Below are 19,855 nucleotides of genomic sequence, written 5' to 3'. Positions count from 1 at the left end.
TTGAGTTCTGAAGAAGCTAAATCCAGCTGATAACTCTAAAACCTAAATCCATGATATCTAAGCACAGTCACTGAAACTTCATTTTTTATCCTCAAATCTGAAAATAGCTCAAGCAATATTGGCTTATCACTGCTGGTCAGAGTTAGAAGAAGATTATATCTTCTGATCTTGAAAGGTCCCTTCCAACCCAAACCATTCTACGACTTTACATTTCTGTGATCTGCCTCTCCCTGACGTCTCCTGGGTTCATTGCCTTCAATTAGTTTAAACTGATTTGACTGAAAAATAAATAAAATACTAATAATGGATAAATGCATAATGGCCCCATATTGAGACCATATCCACAAAATAATTTGATGCTTCATTCCGTGAATCTGAGATAGCACAAACTTCTGTTATGATCATGCTGTGTACTAGGTCATGAGAATGAGTTCTGAATCAGACAACCAATATAGTATTAGTAATCTTTATTAAGCAGTGTTTGGAATTTAACAACTTTTGTATGAATTTTTGCTTTAGATCTCTAAATTTATACCTCTATGAAATAGAAAATCAGTTTTTCCCTGAGGGATTAATGTGGGAGGTCTGCTTCATGGGAATATTTTTCAGTGCACATTTGTATGCATTATATACTGAAAAATTAAAAAAAAATCTATTTTCAATCTTTTAAATTTAATGTGTTGTCATAAATTAGTGTCAAAGTAGTTAAATATAACTTTGCTATAGTTTGCCTTAACAAAAAGCTTTAAACTCTGAAATACCTCATGTTCTTTTGTAAGGTATTTCACTTATATAAGCAAACTATATGTAGGCATAAATTTTTATTTTTAAACTCCATTAAATATCACAAGACAGCAGACTGGGACACACTTCTGAGAGTATATCAGACCTGGAGTTTAAAAAGCAATCAAACATGAGAGAAATATTTCATACTTTCTACAAAAATTAATGCTGGCACGAAGTCTACAGACTTCAGAAGCACTTAGATTTATGATCTGACATACACATAATTTAAATTACATTGCAGAATTACATTTGCTATATTAATCACAAACCTAAATTTCTGCTGTTTATACAGGTCCTATTTCTAGATTAACTCAGCCTGGATTTGACTAATTAAGAACGTCATTGAACTTCCTGGCAATGCAAACTGTTGTGAATCAGTGATGTGAACTGTAATATGTGATTCTAACAAAGGCAAGAGTCAATTACACTAATGATGCATTTCTTTGTACAGTATTCAAAGGTTTGGTGTCTGAAGTCCAGATGAACTCAAAGGAAAATGGGCACCTAGTGTAGAAACAGCCTTAAGTTGAACCTTGACTTTGAATGTCCCTTCTCAGTCCCCACACTGATGTGCATCTCTCAGTGTCCTGGCAAAACAAGAAGAACAGTTTGTTTGCAAATGATGGAGGGTGCTTGGAGAGTAAGAGGGAAGAAATTAATTGTCCTAGAGTTTTTGGTCACTTTATAATATTTGAATTTGTGCATTAGAAAGATGAGGGAATATATTGATACCAGTCACATTTTTTTTTTTTAACTTACAGACACATTACGTTTAAGAGGATGAAGTGAACGATCTTTACCATCTAGGGGAATTAATCTATGTAATGTGCTGTCCTAAATGTGACATCTGTCACAGCCTCTATTTCACTTGGGAAGATGGATTCTGTACTTATGAGTAGCTTCTAGGTACTGCGGTAGCTGCCAGGGTCAATTAGCAAGGGGTGTGGTGCAAGAGAAATTGATCTGGGCAGCACAACATTTGATGCCAAGGACCTGACAGCCCATTATATGTGTCCTGAGGAGAACTCTGGACTAACTATTGCTAACTGGATGCCCAGAAAGGTTGGAGCACATTAGGTGTTCTCCAAGAGATCACAGATTTCAGATTAGTTTAACACAATGTCACCCTGTCCATGTACCCCAAACAGTTCCACAATGAAAATCAAGATGTGGACAGCTCAGGCCATTGGGAAATTTCCCTCCAAAGCATGTTTCTAATTTCAATTAAGACACTCAAGTACACATACTCACGGATCGTAAGGCAATGCAAGCCACACCTGGGCCCACTTGCAGAATAGTTACTTTGTCTTGCTCCCCTTCACCCCAACCCCTGCAGCCTGAGAAACTGCATATGATAGCCAGGGAAGGGTGAGGGAATAGGTGGTCCCTGGTAATATGTTACCGCTGTCATTTGCTGGATATTGGTTCTCCATAGTCCATTGCAACTAAAGCAATTGGTTACAGCAAAGATTATATTTACTTGTTGGTAAGAGTTCCAGGAGTCAACTATACTGTCTTGTCTGGCAGCCAAAGAAATTTGGTGCTGAGCTGTGCTAAATTATTAATGAAGGACTGTGTGAAAAAATATTCTGGGGGAACTTCAGAACACCAGCATCCAGGCTCTGAATCTGAAACTATCCCAACAACTGAAAGGCTTGGAGATCTCCTTTTTCCTATAAGCATGTTGCTAACTCGTGGAGAAGTCACATCACTAGAAATTGTTCAGTTGGCTGTTAGTGAGGATGTGAGGGAAGGGACAGCCTGCAGCAGTTCTTGTAAAGAAACAGATGATACTGCCTGTGCATGCTGCAGGAATATTGATCTCTTTTTTCATCCTGGTCTGGCAGGAGTCAGAAGGATACCTTACAGATCTTTTAAGTACCACAAGGTTTTAGAAAGCTAGTTCTAGCATTGAAGAAAGAGTACCACAAGTTTCCTACTGCACTTTGGAATTGCTTGACCGTTAGAGCTGGACAGAGGAACCAGCTTGTTCTTGGGTGTTTATCCTTTCCTTCCGACCCCTTTTTGACTTTTTCAGCACAGGAGTCATCATCTGTCCTGAATTCAATGGGAAGAGAATTCCGTGGTATGACCTTGGACAGAAGTTGCACATCTGTATGCATTCTATGCATTCTTCCCAGCATCTATCTAAGGAAGATCAGGATGACTGTAACTGGACTGAACAGGTCCAGGATCAAGTTAGACAGGACCTTGAGCAACCTGGTCTAGTGGAAGGTGTACCTGATCATGACAGGGTGTTGGAACTAGATGACCTTTAAGGACCATTGCAACCCAAACCATTCTATTATTCTATAATCAAAACATCTTCCTCACATCAGCAGGTAAGGAAGAGACCCTCATATACCTTTGGAGTGCAAGAAGAAATCCTGCCATGAACACCTACCCCAGAATTCATCTGACTTTGTAAAGGTTAAAGGGGGAACAGAAATTAAATTATGATAATTAAACAATAAATTATGATAGTAATTTTTTCTTAAAAAATGACTAGAGGTCATGGAGCAAAGGATGAACAGAAAAGGCAAGAAATGAAGAGGAAAAAAAAGTCATGAGAGAAAAAGGGGAAAAAGGAAAATCTTTAACCTGTCAAGGAACTAATGTTTTGAAAGGCAAAAAAGCAACCTAGAGGATTCTGTGGGCCTAATTGGCCTCCGTTCTCTGTAGATGTCTCCTTTGATCCCTGCTTTTTCAATGCATGTTAACCTTTAAAAGGCAATAGGAGTATATTGACTTTTTGATTAGTCTGAAATCAGTCTAATTCCCCAGCCATGCAGCTAGACATTGTAAGAGACTAAATCACAGGCAGAGCATGCAGCAGTCACAGAGCAAAAAGAGATTGTCAGCATTTATTTATGGTGCAGTACACACAATTTCAAACCATATCCTTTCTTTATGAGGAATCTGGATTCCTGTTGACATGAGCTGAGCAAAACTAGGCTGGAGTTCTAGAAGTGGAGAGTGAGCAGCAGGCATGGAGTAATGCCTACTGCCAATCCCCACCCATATTCACTTATCTCCCAGAAGCTTGCTGTTTTTAGGTGAGGAGAGTGGGGAGGGAAATCAGGATGTAGCAAGAAGAACATGACTACCCAAACTTGAGCATCTTGGTGATCTGCCTTGTGGGTTTTGGTTGCTTGCCAGAAGGTCCAAAGGCAAAGAAGGACAAAAGAACAGGACTGAGATCTCAGTCTTGATATAAGCCTAATTCCTGTATTTTGCAAAAGCATTTTCTTTGGAACAGCTCCTAAAATTACATCTCCTTGCAAAGAAGAAAAATGAGTTTCACAGCATATTCCATCAACTGTGTCTATCTTAAGGACATGGAAGTATCAGTATTCAACAGTAAACTGTGATAGCTCTTACTGAATGTCAAAGAATAGAAAATACTAATGACTCATTAAATCTTCTTCCCTGGTCAGTTTCTGCATAATGAAAATATAGCAGTTACTTAGTCAAGCCTTAGCACAAAATTCTGATTTGATATAACTTCTATAAATCTTTCAAATGCTGACTGATTTTTCTTTCTAAAAGGTCCCATTTTGCATCACACCTATTGAATTCCTTCACTTAGAGGTGGAATAATTGCTTCCCACCTGGATGATATTGTCTTCCATATTGCCTTTGTTCACTTGGATATTCTAAGTCTGAACTTCACTGACTTAAACTAAATGAAACATAATGTGAAAAATTGACTGAAAAACTGCATTCGTTTTTCTCTGTCAAGCCCATTAGTTGGTCAACAGTTATAATCTATCTCCCAATTTTTGTAGCTTAGTTCAAAAAAATCATTTTCCAAGGACTATTGCCTCTGGGAGTTGCCTGAACTAGGACGCATAATCTATTTCAGTAAGATCAATGTCAATATCTACAGCTCCTATACACTGAACACTAAGTTAATTTATTATTTATGCCACAATAAAATGTAATATGCAAACCAGTATATTTTTAATGAATCAAAATTTTACAGCAATTATCTCAAAATTAAAATAAAGAACATTTAATAATTTTCTACCAAGTGAATCTGGCTCTTCCATTGCAGAAAAAATTACAGGAAAACTTAAGGGTAGCATGAGATACAGCTTAATATTAAAACTGTGCTTTCAACTTAACCATGCCAAAATTATTAACTCAAATAAAGTTTTAGTGTCAGTAATCAAAAAAGATCACAAGTCTTTTGTGAAAATAGAGAAAAGTTATCTGATAACACTGTAAGAAAACACACAGGATACAAGTGAATTCAGAGAAACATACTATGAAAATATGTTTAGAGGCAAGTCTATGTACACAGGAACTCCATTAGAGAAAAATAATTTGGCTGGAATAAAAGCAGCTGTTCATAAAACACCTCATTTTTTACAGGAATTCAGAAGCTTTTTAAACAAAATCTTCAGTGACCCTATGTTGTAACTTAAAGACTATAAAATGATGCAATAATTTTAACCAGATGCATATTAGAGCATATCATAATCAGATGCAAATTAGAGCAATCTGTTCTAATTTGTTTTAAAAGTAACCTTCTTTTTCTTGATTCTTCCATTTATTGCTTAAATACATTAATGAAAATGTCATTTTGGAAGGTCTATCATTTTTGCCTCCAATCACATGGGGAAGTTTCAAAATGTGCTGTGCTTTGCTTACAGTTTGTAGCACCTCTGACCTCTAAAAATAGACAGAAATGTACCTTGTAATGCACTGAAACATCCTAAATACTTTCATAGCAGCAGAACTACCCTGAAATAACTACACAATGCTGTAATAGGCTTTGCTTTTCCTGGTAGTCTTCTTTCCCCGGACAATCATGTTCATGCACGTAGACAGTCAGTCCTAATGTGTGAAAGACAAGCAAGTCATTACTAACAGCAGTACAGGACTTCTGTATGGCATGTATAATACTGCTGCAGGATCCTTTCTTTCATGTTTATTTGACTCCCCTCCCAGAGGTCTCTGTTGGTAAGGCCTGGAAGCAGTTCATTACTCAACCATTTCAGGACTCTCATATCTGGAGGGTAAAAAAACGTCACCGAACCACTTTCATATTTCCCTTTCTTCTAACTCTTGGGAAGGAATCTTCATCATACACAACACAGCTGGGCTTACTGAGCTTAGCTGGGATGAAGGGGAGTGACAATGAAATGATAAAATCATGCAATGGAGAAACCAAGAAATGAGATCACAAATACTGACTAAGCTCAAATAAGCAACCTATAGGGAATGCATTTTCTAAAGCTAAAACAATCTTGTAATGACCTTTTGGAATATTGAGCCATGGCAGTAATGGATCTTAGACTCCTTATGCTTTTTACTTTAAAAAAATCATTTCATGATAATAAAATCATAATTAATCAGATTCTATTGTAATTTTAATTTTCTGTAGATAATCCATTTATCCTTATTCATGCCTATATGTAAATAATTTTATCCACACACTTAATACTAGCTTATAGTTCCAAGATCTTGGATTTGGAGTCAAGTCTGTTATGTGCCCTAGTGCTGCATCAGGGGGTCTAACTTTTACATATTCCCACATTAGAGATGCAGGACCCAGGAAACCAACCTGGATTGTGTTCCTCTAATGATGTCTGTGCTAAGGACTATGACAGAAAAGCACTAACAATATAAGGGTTCCATACTCTGTTGTGCTTCAGGCTGTGGGCAGTCTGATGACCTCACATTAGAAGAAAAGGGAGATTGTGCTATTTTTCTGATACATATTTGAATATTCATAAACTTTAAGAAATAAGTCAGTTACAGGAGGACATTGTGCGTGTGCAGTGTAGGATAGAAAACCAGAAAAATGTTCAAAACAAGAATTACAGGAGCCAAGGGAAGAACTGTAGGAGATAATAAATATAAATGTATATACATGGGATGCACAATTATCAAGATTGGTATAAAAAAGAAATCTGAATTTGATGCAGAAGATATAGAGATGGTTTTGAAGGAAGAAGAGATTCAGAAACTTGATAGCAAGGAAAACATTTAGACTGTATTTGAAATTCTCTAAGTCTTTAGTGAGTATAAGGCAATCATGGATTTTTACCAACTAAGAAAGGATACCTCTTTTAGGTAAATATGATGGTGTCATGACTTTCCTGAAAAGAAAAAGTTATAGCATTCCAAGCTAATTATTAGCTTGGGAGGACTCATTACCTCATGCCTGATATCAAACAAGAACCAGTAACTGGCAGCCATTTCTAATCCTAGTCACGTGGTTATATAAACTATGATTAGCAATTTAGATGAATTTATCAAACACAAGGTGCCAAGTGGAAAGCCTTTATTCTGCAATTTGAACAATTCCCAGCATAGTGCCTAATTTCTTCTGATGAATTTTTATTTCCTCAGACCTTAACCAAGCATGGTGTAGCTGGCAAGTGTACAATTCCTAAAGAAATGCCATTGATCCCCCATTCTTCCTTCAAAATTAATTGAAAGAAAGAACTAGTGCTAGAATATAAATCATCTGCTCTGTTTTAGATATCTCTGTAAAATGCCCTCACATTACCTGTTGCCTTCTACCAAAAGTGATGAGATGCAGTACAGGTATCTGCACATATATGTCCATATAAATTGAATCAACTCCACTTGAACATCTGCCCAAACAATTGTAAACCCCCGGGGCCATGCTGCAAGAATATTAGTTTCTGTGTGGGTGGCTCGTGGGAGGATCCCTTTGCACTTCAGTAAATGAATGAATGAATGAATGAATGAATGAATGAATGAATGAATGATTTTGCTTGCAGAGAGAGGAGTATTCTAAACCTGGATGGACATCTGAGATGCATTTGCTTATTCTGGGCACAGAGGTCCTCTAGCTTTGGACTTAGTTGCATGAATGCAGCCTAAATATGTAAGAGATGGATGGTAACCACGAGTGTGTGCTGAACCATCAGCTAAATCACATACATGAACAATGAAATCATTTAGAATCAGCACATGCAGATGAAGGGATTTTTGCATGTTTTCACTTTTTAGCCCTACTCCATATGCATAGGAAGCACAGTAGATTTTTAAATAAATACATCTACTGGGCTTTAAAGCTCATTTTGGCTTCTGCTAAAAATGATCAAGAATAATGATCAAAGGCAAAACACCAAGGCACTGCATTCTTTTTGGGTGCCATTCTTAAATATTGGGAGTATCTGCTGCTCTTGAAGATGTCAGCTGGTGTTTTCTTCAGCATATTTTTCTTTAATTTAAATAAAAAATTCTTAGTATAGTTTTATTTCTCAAAATAGCCTGTGTTCCAAGTTAGTTCTGTATTTATGTTGTAAATTTGAAATGCGTGGCAGCAGATGATTCCAGTAAAGCTCAGTTATGAGATTCTTGATTCAAGGGAATTGTTCAGCATAAGCACAGCAGGCACTAACACTGCTTATGGCTTAGGGGGAATTTCTGTGCACAAGCACAATTACAAAGCCAGATTTGAGTAACAGATGTTTCCAGCTCCCAAGGTTTTGGTTAACTGAATTTTTTTTTTTTTGTATATAAGCCATATAAAAGAAGTGTTCAAAGTTCTAGGACAAATGCATTGATGTGTTCTCTTAAAAAAAGAATACAACAGCTCCCAGCTTTAATGGCACTTTGAAAAGACTCTAAAAGCAATTTAAAACAACATTTATAATGTATTCCAAAACATAGCAGATATGATTATTGCAGTGTACTTATTTGTTTTCTAGTTCTCCATAATTTTTAAATATTGAGGTGTTTTTTCCTGTTTGCCCACTGTCACTCAATGCAGAGTTGCTGAAGGAATGAAGACTAAAGATAAGACTAAGATATGATTAAAATAGAAGCCTCTCTCAGGACTGACAGTTGTGATGAAGAGTGCTAAGAGCTAATTCAAAAGAGGTCTTTGTGATGACCTCAATTTTATGATGCGCTGACTCTCCAGGTAATTAAAAATTACCAAGGCCCCAGTGAATGCGATTAAATCTGGCACAGCACAGATGTTTCCAGCATAGCTATCTTTTTCAAATTACTTTAATAATATTATAAAACAACGTCTTGTATTATAAAATTCTAATCTCATATAATAACAGCACTTGCATCATTGTTGTAAAATATGGGGTTAGCATTTTCCTTATGAGTCGTTTTGTAAAATTACCTTCCAGGCTGAAATTTGCCATGCTTTTCTTTTATATGTATCTCAAGCAATTTTTTATTTAATATGCTGAAACATAGTAAGATTTCAAGAAACTGGAGTTCTTCAGTACATGCTGTTCAGTGTCCATATGTTCTCCATGAAAAGAAACACTCAAGTGAAGAGGCTTTGCTGAAAAGCAGGTCATACCCCTTCCTTCTTGTGATTGTTAGTACAGTGGCTGAATGTGCCACACTGTCATCAGATTCCTCACAAGTGAAGTATCACAAGTGTGCACAGAGTCCGAGGGAGAGGGGAAAGAGTGAGTAGTGATGGTGTACATGTGCAACGCATCTTGGAAAAGCTACTCTTGGCAGGAAACGCTCCCTTTTCTTTTTCCAGTGTTTACCACACCCACATCCTTATGGTGGGTGTCTCCTCTTTCCTGCCTCCTCCTCAGTTCTCTTGATATATGTGCAGATATGTATATAGGTGAAAGATAATGTAAGGCATGATCTGCTCAACTCAATATTACAGCTTGGATCAGTGACAGCACAATCAGGCTTACAAACAGGGCTCCAGGTGGTTACCTGCAAGGTGGTGTCTAAAACTGACAATCTCTAATGAAGTTTTCATAGTGGCTTGTGCTCTGGTGGAATATGCTGTAATCACTGATGACAAGTTCACTTTAACAAACTCACTGAGCAGTCTGACATTGTCAGGGACCCAGCTCAACAGGTGCATTCATCATTACAGCTTTGCTCTTTGTGTTACTGACACAAGCAGCCATAGAAAATACTTAAAATGACTGCCCCATACAAGCAGCAGAAACAACTTTTATTGGTTTTTATGTGTTAAGTGATATCTCTGAAAAACTGAGGCTTTAGGAAAAACATCAGTCATGTGACTGGAGCAAGTAAAAGTCATTTATGACAGCGCTTGAAAAGTTCTTTTCACTTTAGGTTCAACATTTACAGGTAAAATCACTGCTTACAAGACAGCTAGATGTGATGTAATACACAAGACTTTGCTGAAAGAGTTTCTTTAAAATATCCAAGTCATGCTTCTCAAAAGATGATCAACATGATGCCCTGTACTATCCAATCCTTCTAAACTACACTTTTTTACACATTTGAGTCCATCAGATGAATGGAAATAAATTCTTTAAAGCTTCCAAATGACGTCTTTTATGGTGTTAACCTGATTATGAAAAGTATATGAATGCAAATTTATATCTAGTAAATTAAGGCCAGGGCTCATAAAATTACACTGCAGCAGAAATATCTCACTAGTAAGGGAGCAGAGATGCCTTGCAAACACTGAATCATAACCTTAGTCTTACTTTCCGTTATATAATTCATTCTCTTCTGACTGACTGGGCTTTTGATTTACATAATGAATGCAAATCAAAATGACTGTACTTCAATTCGTTAGATGGTATTTTTAGGCAATTAGCATGTAAGCATTAGTATTACAAATATGATTAAACAATTATTTGGCAAATGTTTTTCCCCTGGTTGGCTTCTATTCATTTCTCTAGATTTCCTTCATAATTCTTACTCATACAGCCATAAAACTCCACAAATTCAGTTTCCAGCTTTCTCTCTGTCTTATTACACAGTTTAACCACAGCAAATACTTCAAGTGCAAAAGGAAAAAATAATATCAATGGGGACTGGAAAGGATAAAAATAAGACTTCAGAAAGAATCTGAGAGAAGTAGAAGCTGTAACTCCATCAGTAGAGTAATTGGATGCCACAGAACAGATGTAAAATTAAAGGATATATGTCAATTATGAATATATAGACAGGAAAAAGTCTACCATTAATACAGTAATCTACACCAACCAGATACCTAGAAACCATACAATTGGCCTTCAAATTATCAATATTCTGTAACATGTCAGTCACATATCAGTAAATATATATTTTTATGCTTTTAAGTGTTGGACAGATATTTCACTTAAATATAAAAACAATGCTTCTTAAATTACACATTTAAAGTTTTATTTAATACAAATATTAAACATTGGTTTAGAATACATCCGTTTCCCTGGGGAATACTGAAATCTTTTCAGTATATACCCATAAACCATTAAATATACCCATATTCTGGTAATATATATCTCTCTATAAATTTATAATCATACTCAGACAAAAGTTGACTCTCTGGAACAGTGATATCATTCCTGCTATAGAGCTTTCCAAAATCAAGAATAGTGGAATGATGTGAATCATTCTGAACTTGGATGTAAACCCTCAGTTAAAAGACAGTCTGAATACCACAAGCTGAGTGTACTAAAAGTGATTTCCCACAGGATTTTTGCTCAGAAGACACAGTTGTTGGCAGTCAGACAGCCATACATGGCAAATATGAAAACAAAGATAATACTACTTTGTAAGCGTTATATTCATTATTCATAGTATACAGTTAGTTGATAAATGGAAAAGTGCCACATTTGTAAGCACATTTTTGTAAGTTCGAGAAATGCAAATGCTCAGCTCAGAAACATTGTTTTTGAGATTTAAAGAGTTTTGCTGATCCACTGTTTTCCCTTAGAAAACCACAAGCCATGTAGACCACAAGAAGCGAACGGTATCAAAATGACAAAACTATATATGAACTCCATGTTATTCAAGGATACAAAATTTAGGAGGAATACAGGAATAGGCTAAATAATATTCTAAGCTGTTGTAAGTTATCCGAAAAATATGCTACCATCAGACTGGAAAAATGTCTAAACTTAGACACCAGTTTTCACAGAGGATGTTATTTGATAACAGGGGATATAAAAAGGTATGTGTGCTGGAATGAAACTCTGGATAACATCAGAAGAGGCTACTTCCAGTGCTTAACACGGAACCTGAGGAAAAGATGGCTTTTAGGGAACTGTTATAAATGTCTCTGTCTATATCATCTAGTTCCAGTAGTTGCTGGTACAGATTTTTGACCTATATTTTGGGTCACAAGGTATGTGTCTGAACAAGAGCTTTCCTAATTCTGTTTAAATTGAGGTTTTTCTGAGAAGCAAGACACCTGTTTTCCATTAAATCTTTGCTGTGATCCAGTTATAGGTATCAGCTAAATAAATTACTGGGAAGCCCCAGGAGACCTGACTGAGGCATGTTCTCAAGGTGCCAAATACATAAAGTCCAAGACCTCATGAAGAGCCACAGAAAAGGCTACAAAATAGCTTGGCAGGAACAAAGAGCTGGATCTTGGCAATCACTGACATATTTCTGTTCTCACTTAGGACAATTAGCTGTTTTCAACCAGATGCCTCCTCAATGGTATTTGTCTGGGAAGGATATTTCCTGTATATATCCAACCCTGGTGACTCTCAACATGTCTTTGAGATGTCTGTTGGACACTTACATGTATGGCCTCATTTTTAGGTGTCCACCTGGTCCTAAAGTTTAAACAAATTTTGTAAATGAAAATGATGTATCTTATTTGGATATAAGAAGTCCATTAAAGGAATAAAAAAGTAGGCAATGTTATTTTAAACTTAGGAAAGCTACAATCTTGAAATGTAGATGTTGTTTTAATTCTTCCTACCAGTTGGACGCAAGTGTGAGCACATTTCCTTTTTTTGATGAGTGAGTCAAAAATTTGATCTTTTAGACTGAAAAGGACTCTGTAATTTTCCTTCAAATTACAAATGAAAAGGCAGTTACTGACCGCAGTATAATTGCATTGCTCTGTCTCAATAAGTTAGCTATAAAAAGACACGTTCCAACACACATATCACTTTGTTTCCAAAAAAGCAGTCGATCTTGAAATTCGGCATTTGGACAAGAAAGCCAGCAGAATGTGTAATTCAGAGGCCATTTGTGTCAGCTTTGTTTGAAATCCTGCTCTAAATCTGAATGACAGAGAAAGAATGTGGCCCTTGTTCATATGACATGAGCTGAAAAATTATGAGCATTAACAGCTTTCCAATCAGCTCCTTGAAATCTGCAACTCCATTTGTAGTGGATGGAATTTCTCAAAACACTATTCCCCACATTTAATGCTGCAGACCATGGCATTTTATAACACATTCATCCAGCATATCATATCCACATGGCACAGCACAACCACTGAAGGAAAAATAAAGGAAAAATAGCAGAAGATTAATAGATGGTGAAAGTGTGGAGATAAGGCTCAAGGCAAGCAAATACGTTATATTAACTTCGTGCTCACTAACCTAATCTGGAAAGGAAGCATTTTCAAATCTAAAATAGGAAAGTCATACTTAAAATTGCATTTTAAATTTTCATACTGAAGTGCTTTTCAGGGGGTAGGTACCTGTATTTAACCGTGTGGAATGAAACAGAGTATTTATGAAGCATTACAAAATATAAATTTTTTGGTAAATTTGTCTGAACTCCTTTACAACAGAATGCATGAATTTTGCTTATGCTGACATTTAAGATTACCCTTGAAAGTAACCTTTTTCCAGCTTGACAAAAGGGTCTTCTCTGCCTACATCTTCATTTACCATCTGCACTGCAAACCAGTGCATTCCCTTCTTAAACCTTCCCAGAATCCCTTTATGAAAAAATGAAATCATTGCCATCTCTGCTTTCAAACTTGACACTGATTATGACAGAAAAAGAAAATAAAGGACTGAGGCATCCTGAACTGCTCTGGGTAAAGGCCTACCAGGACAGGAGAAAAAAGAGGGATGTTTTACAAGGGCATGTAGTGATAGAACATGGAGGAAAGATTCAGGTTAGATATTGGGAAAAATTCTTTGCTGTGAGGATAGTAGGGCACTGGAACAGGATGCCCAGAGAAGCTGGGGATGGTGGAGGTGTCCAAGGCCAGGCTGGGTGGGACTCTGAGCAACCTGCTCTGGTGGGAGGTGCCCATGGCAGGAAGGGTTGGACCTTGATGATCTTAAGATCCCTTCCAGCTCAAGCTATTCTATGCTGGCACAAGTGAATGGTGTATACATTGCACAGCCTCATGCCCAGAGAATCAGTTTTCTTAGGGTTAAGCTAACTCAGTTTCTAGCACAGGTGTTTAGCAGCTTTGGATTCATGTCAAATGCAGTCACAAGTGTGTCAGTGGCCATGTTGCTAGTTCCCTGACATCACAATAATTACTACCAAACTTCTGTTAATTCTGGAGAAGTCTGTACTTCCCACTATTTTAAGTTAATCGAAGACAGAACTGAGTGGGTTTTTATGTATTACATTTGAGCTCTGCTAACAAATAGCAACATTCTAGATCAAAATGCGTGTTTATAGTTGACAGGGTAAAAAATCACTAAAGAGGTAAGCTGTGATGTAAACTCATTCATGGAGGAGAACTTTAGGAACACTTTGAATTAAGCTCAGTGTTTTCCTTGCTACTGTTATCCTATTTGAAAAAGAGGAAGAAAAATTATACTAACAATAGTTGTATATAGTCAGGAACATTGTAACTGTTGTTAAACAAAAGTGCACATAAGAACTTGAAACGTAAGAGTGCATACAGTGTAGAATAAAACTATATTAACCCTATTAAAATATTAATTGATTATGCATTTGAAGCAATGTAACAACCAGAGAAAATAACAGATACCTATCCAATCAAATTTTGCGAGAGCTTCTTGATTTTGCAATTAAGAAATTTGTTTTCCTACTTCACTGAAGTTGAGATAATCACAGAAAATGTCAAATTTCCAACATAATGAACCCACTCCCTAAAAACCAAACAATGTACACTTTTAATGCAGAATATTAGTCAAAGTCTCTCACATCCAAATTCTACCATAACAGAAGAAACACATTTTTGAAAGTGAACATCAATATGTTAAAAATAATGCCTTGAGCTCATACTGTCTTCACATGCAAGTACAATGTAAAGTAAATCTTAAATATAAATGAGAAAATCAGAATAATTATCTTAACAGTCTCTCTCTCATTTGTCATTCTCAATTTGAAAATTAAATGAGCAAGATACAGACTGTGTTTTTGAAAGCTTTCATCAGCCTCCACTACTCTTTAGTAGTTATCCCTATTGGAGAGGAAAACTAAAAAGAGAAATTATGACAAAAAAGTAGCAAACTGCCAAGGTATGAAAGGACAGAAAATACAATCACTAAAAAGATCCTCTTTCATTACAAATCTTTCTTTGAACTGGCATATAAAATGAAGGATAACATGTTCATGAAGAGAACATAATTTGAGTTTATTACCTCATCATAGCCAGCATATTATAAACTAATTTGGGATACTCAAAATTAAATAGAGTAATGCACAAAGAAATGCGATCCCTGAATTAAGGAGCTCTGAAACATACGAAGTACTTAATAGTGATTTTCTCAGCCCAAACTGCTTTTTAGTAATTTTTAATGTTTTTTTCTTGATTTCACTTCTTTTCTTTTTACCATCTTCTCTGAGGTTGCCCCAACCAATTTTTAATTCTCTTCATATATTAGAGCTTCATACATTTCCAAACTTTTCTTCTTAGTCTGCTTCCTCAGATACTAGTTTTCAAAGAACCTTGACTAATTACAGGTTAATGACCTACTGCAGACAAGAAACTTATATTGTAACAAAGTAGAAAAAGTCGTATTTCAAAGTCTTTCAAAACTGCAAAATAGAAGTTTACAGAAAATCTTTCCACAGGGGTTTTAAATATATTCACCATCAGCAACAAACAATTCATAGTATATTTCAAAATTGCAGAACAATATATATGATTTTCCTTCAAATAATAACTTGTCACATAAACCAGAGAAAGGTTATTGGCAATTCTGTGTTGAAAATCATGTGTTAAAAAATGTGAATATTTATAGAAAATAACATTTACTTATTAGATTTATGTATAAATTCTTACCTAAGCTGTTTAAAAGCTTCTGCTTTCACAAGTGGTGTTTCTACAGAATGTTCAAAAAGTGCTCCTTCGGGCCCTGCAAAAAAAAAACCAAAAGAAAAACACTGTAATGTAAAAGTTCAAATATAACATAAAAATAGCAAGTGTGGTTTTTTTTAATATGGCCACTTCAATGTTGGACATCAAGATAAGAGAATATGTTAAGAATTATAAGAGAATTGAAACATAGCTATGTTATTACCATTGCAGCATTGGTTGGACAAATACAATATAGAAGTAATGTAAATGTACAGCTGTAAATTCTTAAAACGGTCTGAAAACAGATAAATTTTAAACTACTTGGGACAATAAAATAAGTGAATAAGATTTATACAATGTAACTTTCAATTCAGTTAATAGAGATAATTAAAACCATATAAAATCTTTGCAAATACTACAGTCCTAAATAATCATTTATTTTAGACTGCTCCATGCATATCACAACTTCTGTCATACAACTCTATCAAAGATTTTCCTCCATTTATAGGCAGACTTGCTGAATATGAAATGGTGTTTCTGCATGCAAAATGTTAATGACTATGGGATCAGATAGCTTACATCTTGATATTTGAGTAGTTTCATTCCAAAGAGGAAGAAACAGTGGTCACCCAGCCTCACCATGAGCCTCCCCGTTGGACCTGAAAATCTTCCAAGGACCTCCATTTCTGCTCTCTGGAGTATAAGCATTATTTCAGTATCACCAGCTCAGTGACCACCTTCCCCCTAAGCTCCACTACGATAAGGAAATCGGCTGATGTAGGACAAAAGCCCCACAGCAACAGAGACAGCTCAAAAAAGCAGCTGAACACCACCACCTACAGCAAGAGTGGAGCCTCTCAACTTCTGTTCCTTGGCTTTGTGAACACACTCACTTTTCTTAACTTTTGTGAATAAATAATTGGAGAGATCTCAGGTTGAGAGACCTTCTCCGGCTTTGAGAATTCATATACCTGAGCACTTTCCAGGTGAATATGTAGCAAAGCAATATATTTTAATTGTTAGGATATTGGTCAAGGTGGCTTGTCTGGCTGCTCTTTATGCCATTACCCTCTGGAAAAAATTCTGGGCTGTAAAAATCCCTACGTTAGGCATTCGGGCCCTGTCTAGACAGAGAATGGCAATGGATGATTAATAAGTGCAGTGTAGATTGTATAAATGTGGTGTTAGATTGTATTAAATGTAGTATAAAGGGAAAAAGAGAATTAAAAATTGGTTGGGGCAACCTCAGAGAGCATGGTGAAAGGAAAAGAAGTGAAATCAAGAAAAAACATTAAAAATGAAAACATTGCTTAAACAACTGATAGGAAGACTGTCACTTCATGAGGATTGCGGAAAAATTCTCAGGACGTCCTGAGAAGGCATGAAATGTGCTGCTTTTTGAGAAGAACACAAGATACAAGAATTACTGTATTAAATCACTTCAGCACTTTGAGCAATCATTGATTTACTAAGCTTGAATTTAAATTTTATTTAGCTGTTGATACTCTTCTCATAAATTTAAATAGATTAATCTTTCTGTAAATTACAAATTGGCATGATTATAATACTGGAAAATACAAAATTTATTAATTCAGACAGAACTTTAACCCTGCTTTATTAACATTTAATTTAATTTTCATTAACATTAAGATTATTCTCCAGCTTAAGGAATTAAAAATGTTTATCAGAAAATGCTGATTTGGTACAACAAAGATATTTTGCAGGGATACCCTGATATGTTAAAAGTACAGATATGGAACCTGGGGACATGATTTAGTGGTAGACTTAGCAGTGCTGGGTTAATGGTTCAGCTTGGTGATTTTAAGAGTTCTTTTCCAACCTAAGTGATACTATGATCCCATGATTCTATAAAGACAAGTAAGTGGTTACAGAGATAGCATCAGTTTCATAGAAATAGTGGCTAATGGAAGAAAGAGAACAGGAAACGTCCATGTTAATGCTCTGGGCGGTGGGCAGATGGTGCAAAATGGAATGAAAAGGCGTATCTCCATATTCTAGAGCTGTCACCTCTAAGCAAGAATAAAATCTTGCCTTTAATATGAGTAAAACTTCTTCATCAAATAGCATTAAGTTTTAACAGTATGCCACTAAAAGAAAAAAAAAAAATCTCAGGGCAACCATTTTTGGAAAATGGCCTTAAATTGATTTCCTGTCTTCATTTCCTCGTTACCTGGGGTATGAATATTACTATATTTACTATTTTATAGGCTACTGTTTATTAAGATATTGTAATTTATTCCTAAAATATACAAGAACAAGATATTAATTTTCTCAATGACAGGACTGAAGTCAGCAAGATTCATTAACACCCCACGCACCCTATCAGGCAAGGACCATTTGCCTCCTCACAGCCTAACAAAATATTTACTCATACCCTCAAATTGCCTCCTACTTAACTTACCTTCTGAGCAGAAGTGTTTGAATTAAACACACACTGTCACACTGCACTTCAGCATTAGCTACGCAAACCAAAAACCTTTGCACAGAACAGAGTAAATACTCTAGGGGATTTTTAAAAAAGACAAACAACCAGAAGGGCAAGTAGTAAACTGGAGAAAGGGTGATATAAATATGCTTCTCCATAAAAAAAACCTGATCCTCTCTGCCCTACCAGCTTTCCTTTAAGGGAAAAAAAAAAAAAAGTGTAGGTGTGGCACCTGGGGATGTGATTTAGAGGTGAACATAGCAGTGTTAGGTTTATGGTTGGATGTTATTATCTCAGAGATCTCTAACCTTTACAATCCTATGTTTCTATGAACCTGCCATGATGACATTATAAAGCCAGCCAATACAGTTACAAGGTGGTTTCACTGTCACCAGTGACAGCTGAATGTACAAAACCTTCCCAGAACAAAACATGGATGCTCAGTACTGCCACAGCAACATAATAAATGCCTGCAAAACACAGGTCCTTACTAAAATAATATTGAAGAGGATGCAGTTTTTGTCCATGCTCCTTCAGGAGCAGTAATTTTCACAAAGGGTTAAGCCCAGCTTGTTTCATATGCAATGAGATGTGTTTGTGATGTAGATGTCACAGATGAGCCAGAAGCAGTGTTTCTTTGCCTCCTCCTATGTCCTTACTGTCATCTGGGACACCCTTGTGCACATCCATGATCACAGGAAGCATCTCTTGGAGATAAAGCGATACCATGTGGTGTCTCACACAGCCCAGGGTGTTTCACACGCAGCTGGATGTTAATGTTTGAGTATGTGAGCTCAGCCTCTATCCACTATACCCAAGGCCCCTGGAGCCCTCCCCAAAGCAGAGAAGAGCATTTGGTGGGCACAAGAGCTCTGCCCGGGACAGGTGCCGGCATCTCTCCACGCTCCAGGGAAATGTGACCACCCAGACCTGCCAGTGACCCTGCGGGGTATCGGAGGCACATTCCTGGTTGAGGCTTTCCCCAGGCATTTGCTCTTCTTTGATTTGCACTGTTCTATTCTACACAGGGGCCAGAGAATGTCTTGACTGAAATAATACGAGTTGAAACATACAAACTGTAGGAAAATGACAATTCTTGAGGTGTTGGATTGGATTATATTGTCTTAGACATTTTCCTTTGTCTTGAGATATCATAAATCATACACATTTGCTCTCTGCTATATTATATTTTAGTTGAAAACTGTCAGGTTTTCTAAAAATCATTACTGAGCTTTTCATTATTCACATAAATAAGGAGAAGTAAAATCAAATATTTCACTACACTGAACATAAAAAACTGTGAAATGTTCTTTGTGTATTTTAAGCCAAGGATTATCTATTTTCTATGATATGAACTTTTCCGAATTTATTTCACATTGATCTTTTTCTCTATCTAAAATGTTTAAAAATAGTCTCAGTATATATTAGTGTTACTAATTTATCCTTCATGCTAATAGTATAATTTAAATCACAATAATTTATCCTTCATGCTAATAGTATCATTTAAATCACAATTTTAATAAATTAATTTGAAGCAAAGTAGGCATGAATCTCCTCTCACTTACATTAATTTTACACTGAAATAACCTCACTGGCTTTAATGTATTTGCTTTTGAATTCTACTACAGTGTAAAAAGAGAAATAGGCAATGTGTCAGTACAATATCTGAAGTAAATAATTATCAATGCACTGTA

General features: G+C 36.1%; 1 protein-coding gene across 4 annotated transcripts in view; it reads right to left on the bottom strand.

The window, feature by feature from the left end:
- Positions 1–19,855, bottom strand: part of SGCG (sarcoglycan gamma) — a 104,159-nt gene that overhangs the window by 6,532 nt on the left and 77,772 nt on the right. For all 4 annotated transcript variants that reach the window (XM_053933961.1, XM_053933970.1, XM_053933966.1 and 1 more), the window contains one exon: positions 15,701–15,773. In XM_053933961.1, the coding sequence (XP_053789936.1) occupies positions 15,701–15,773 (73 nt within the window). The remainder of the gene's footprint in view (positions 1–15,700; positions 15,774–19,855) is intronic.

The sequence above is a fragment of the Vidua chalybeata genome, chromosome 2, assembly GCF_026979565.1.
Source record: "Vidua chalybeata isolate OUT-0048 chromosome 2, bVidCha1 merged haplotype, whole genome shotgun sequence".
NCBI classification, from domain to species: domain Eukaryota; kingdom Metazoa; phylum Chordata; class Aves; order Passeriformes; family Viduidae; genus Vidua; species Vidua chalybeata.
This window is presented reverse-complemented; position numbering and strand designations above follow the sequence as displayed.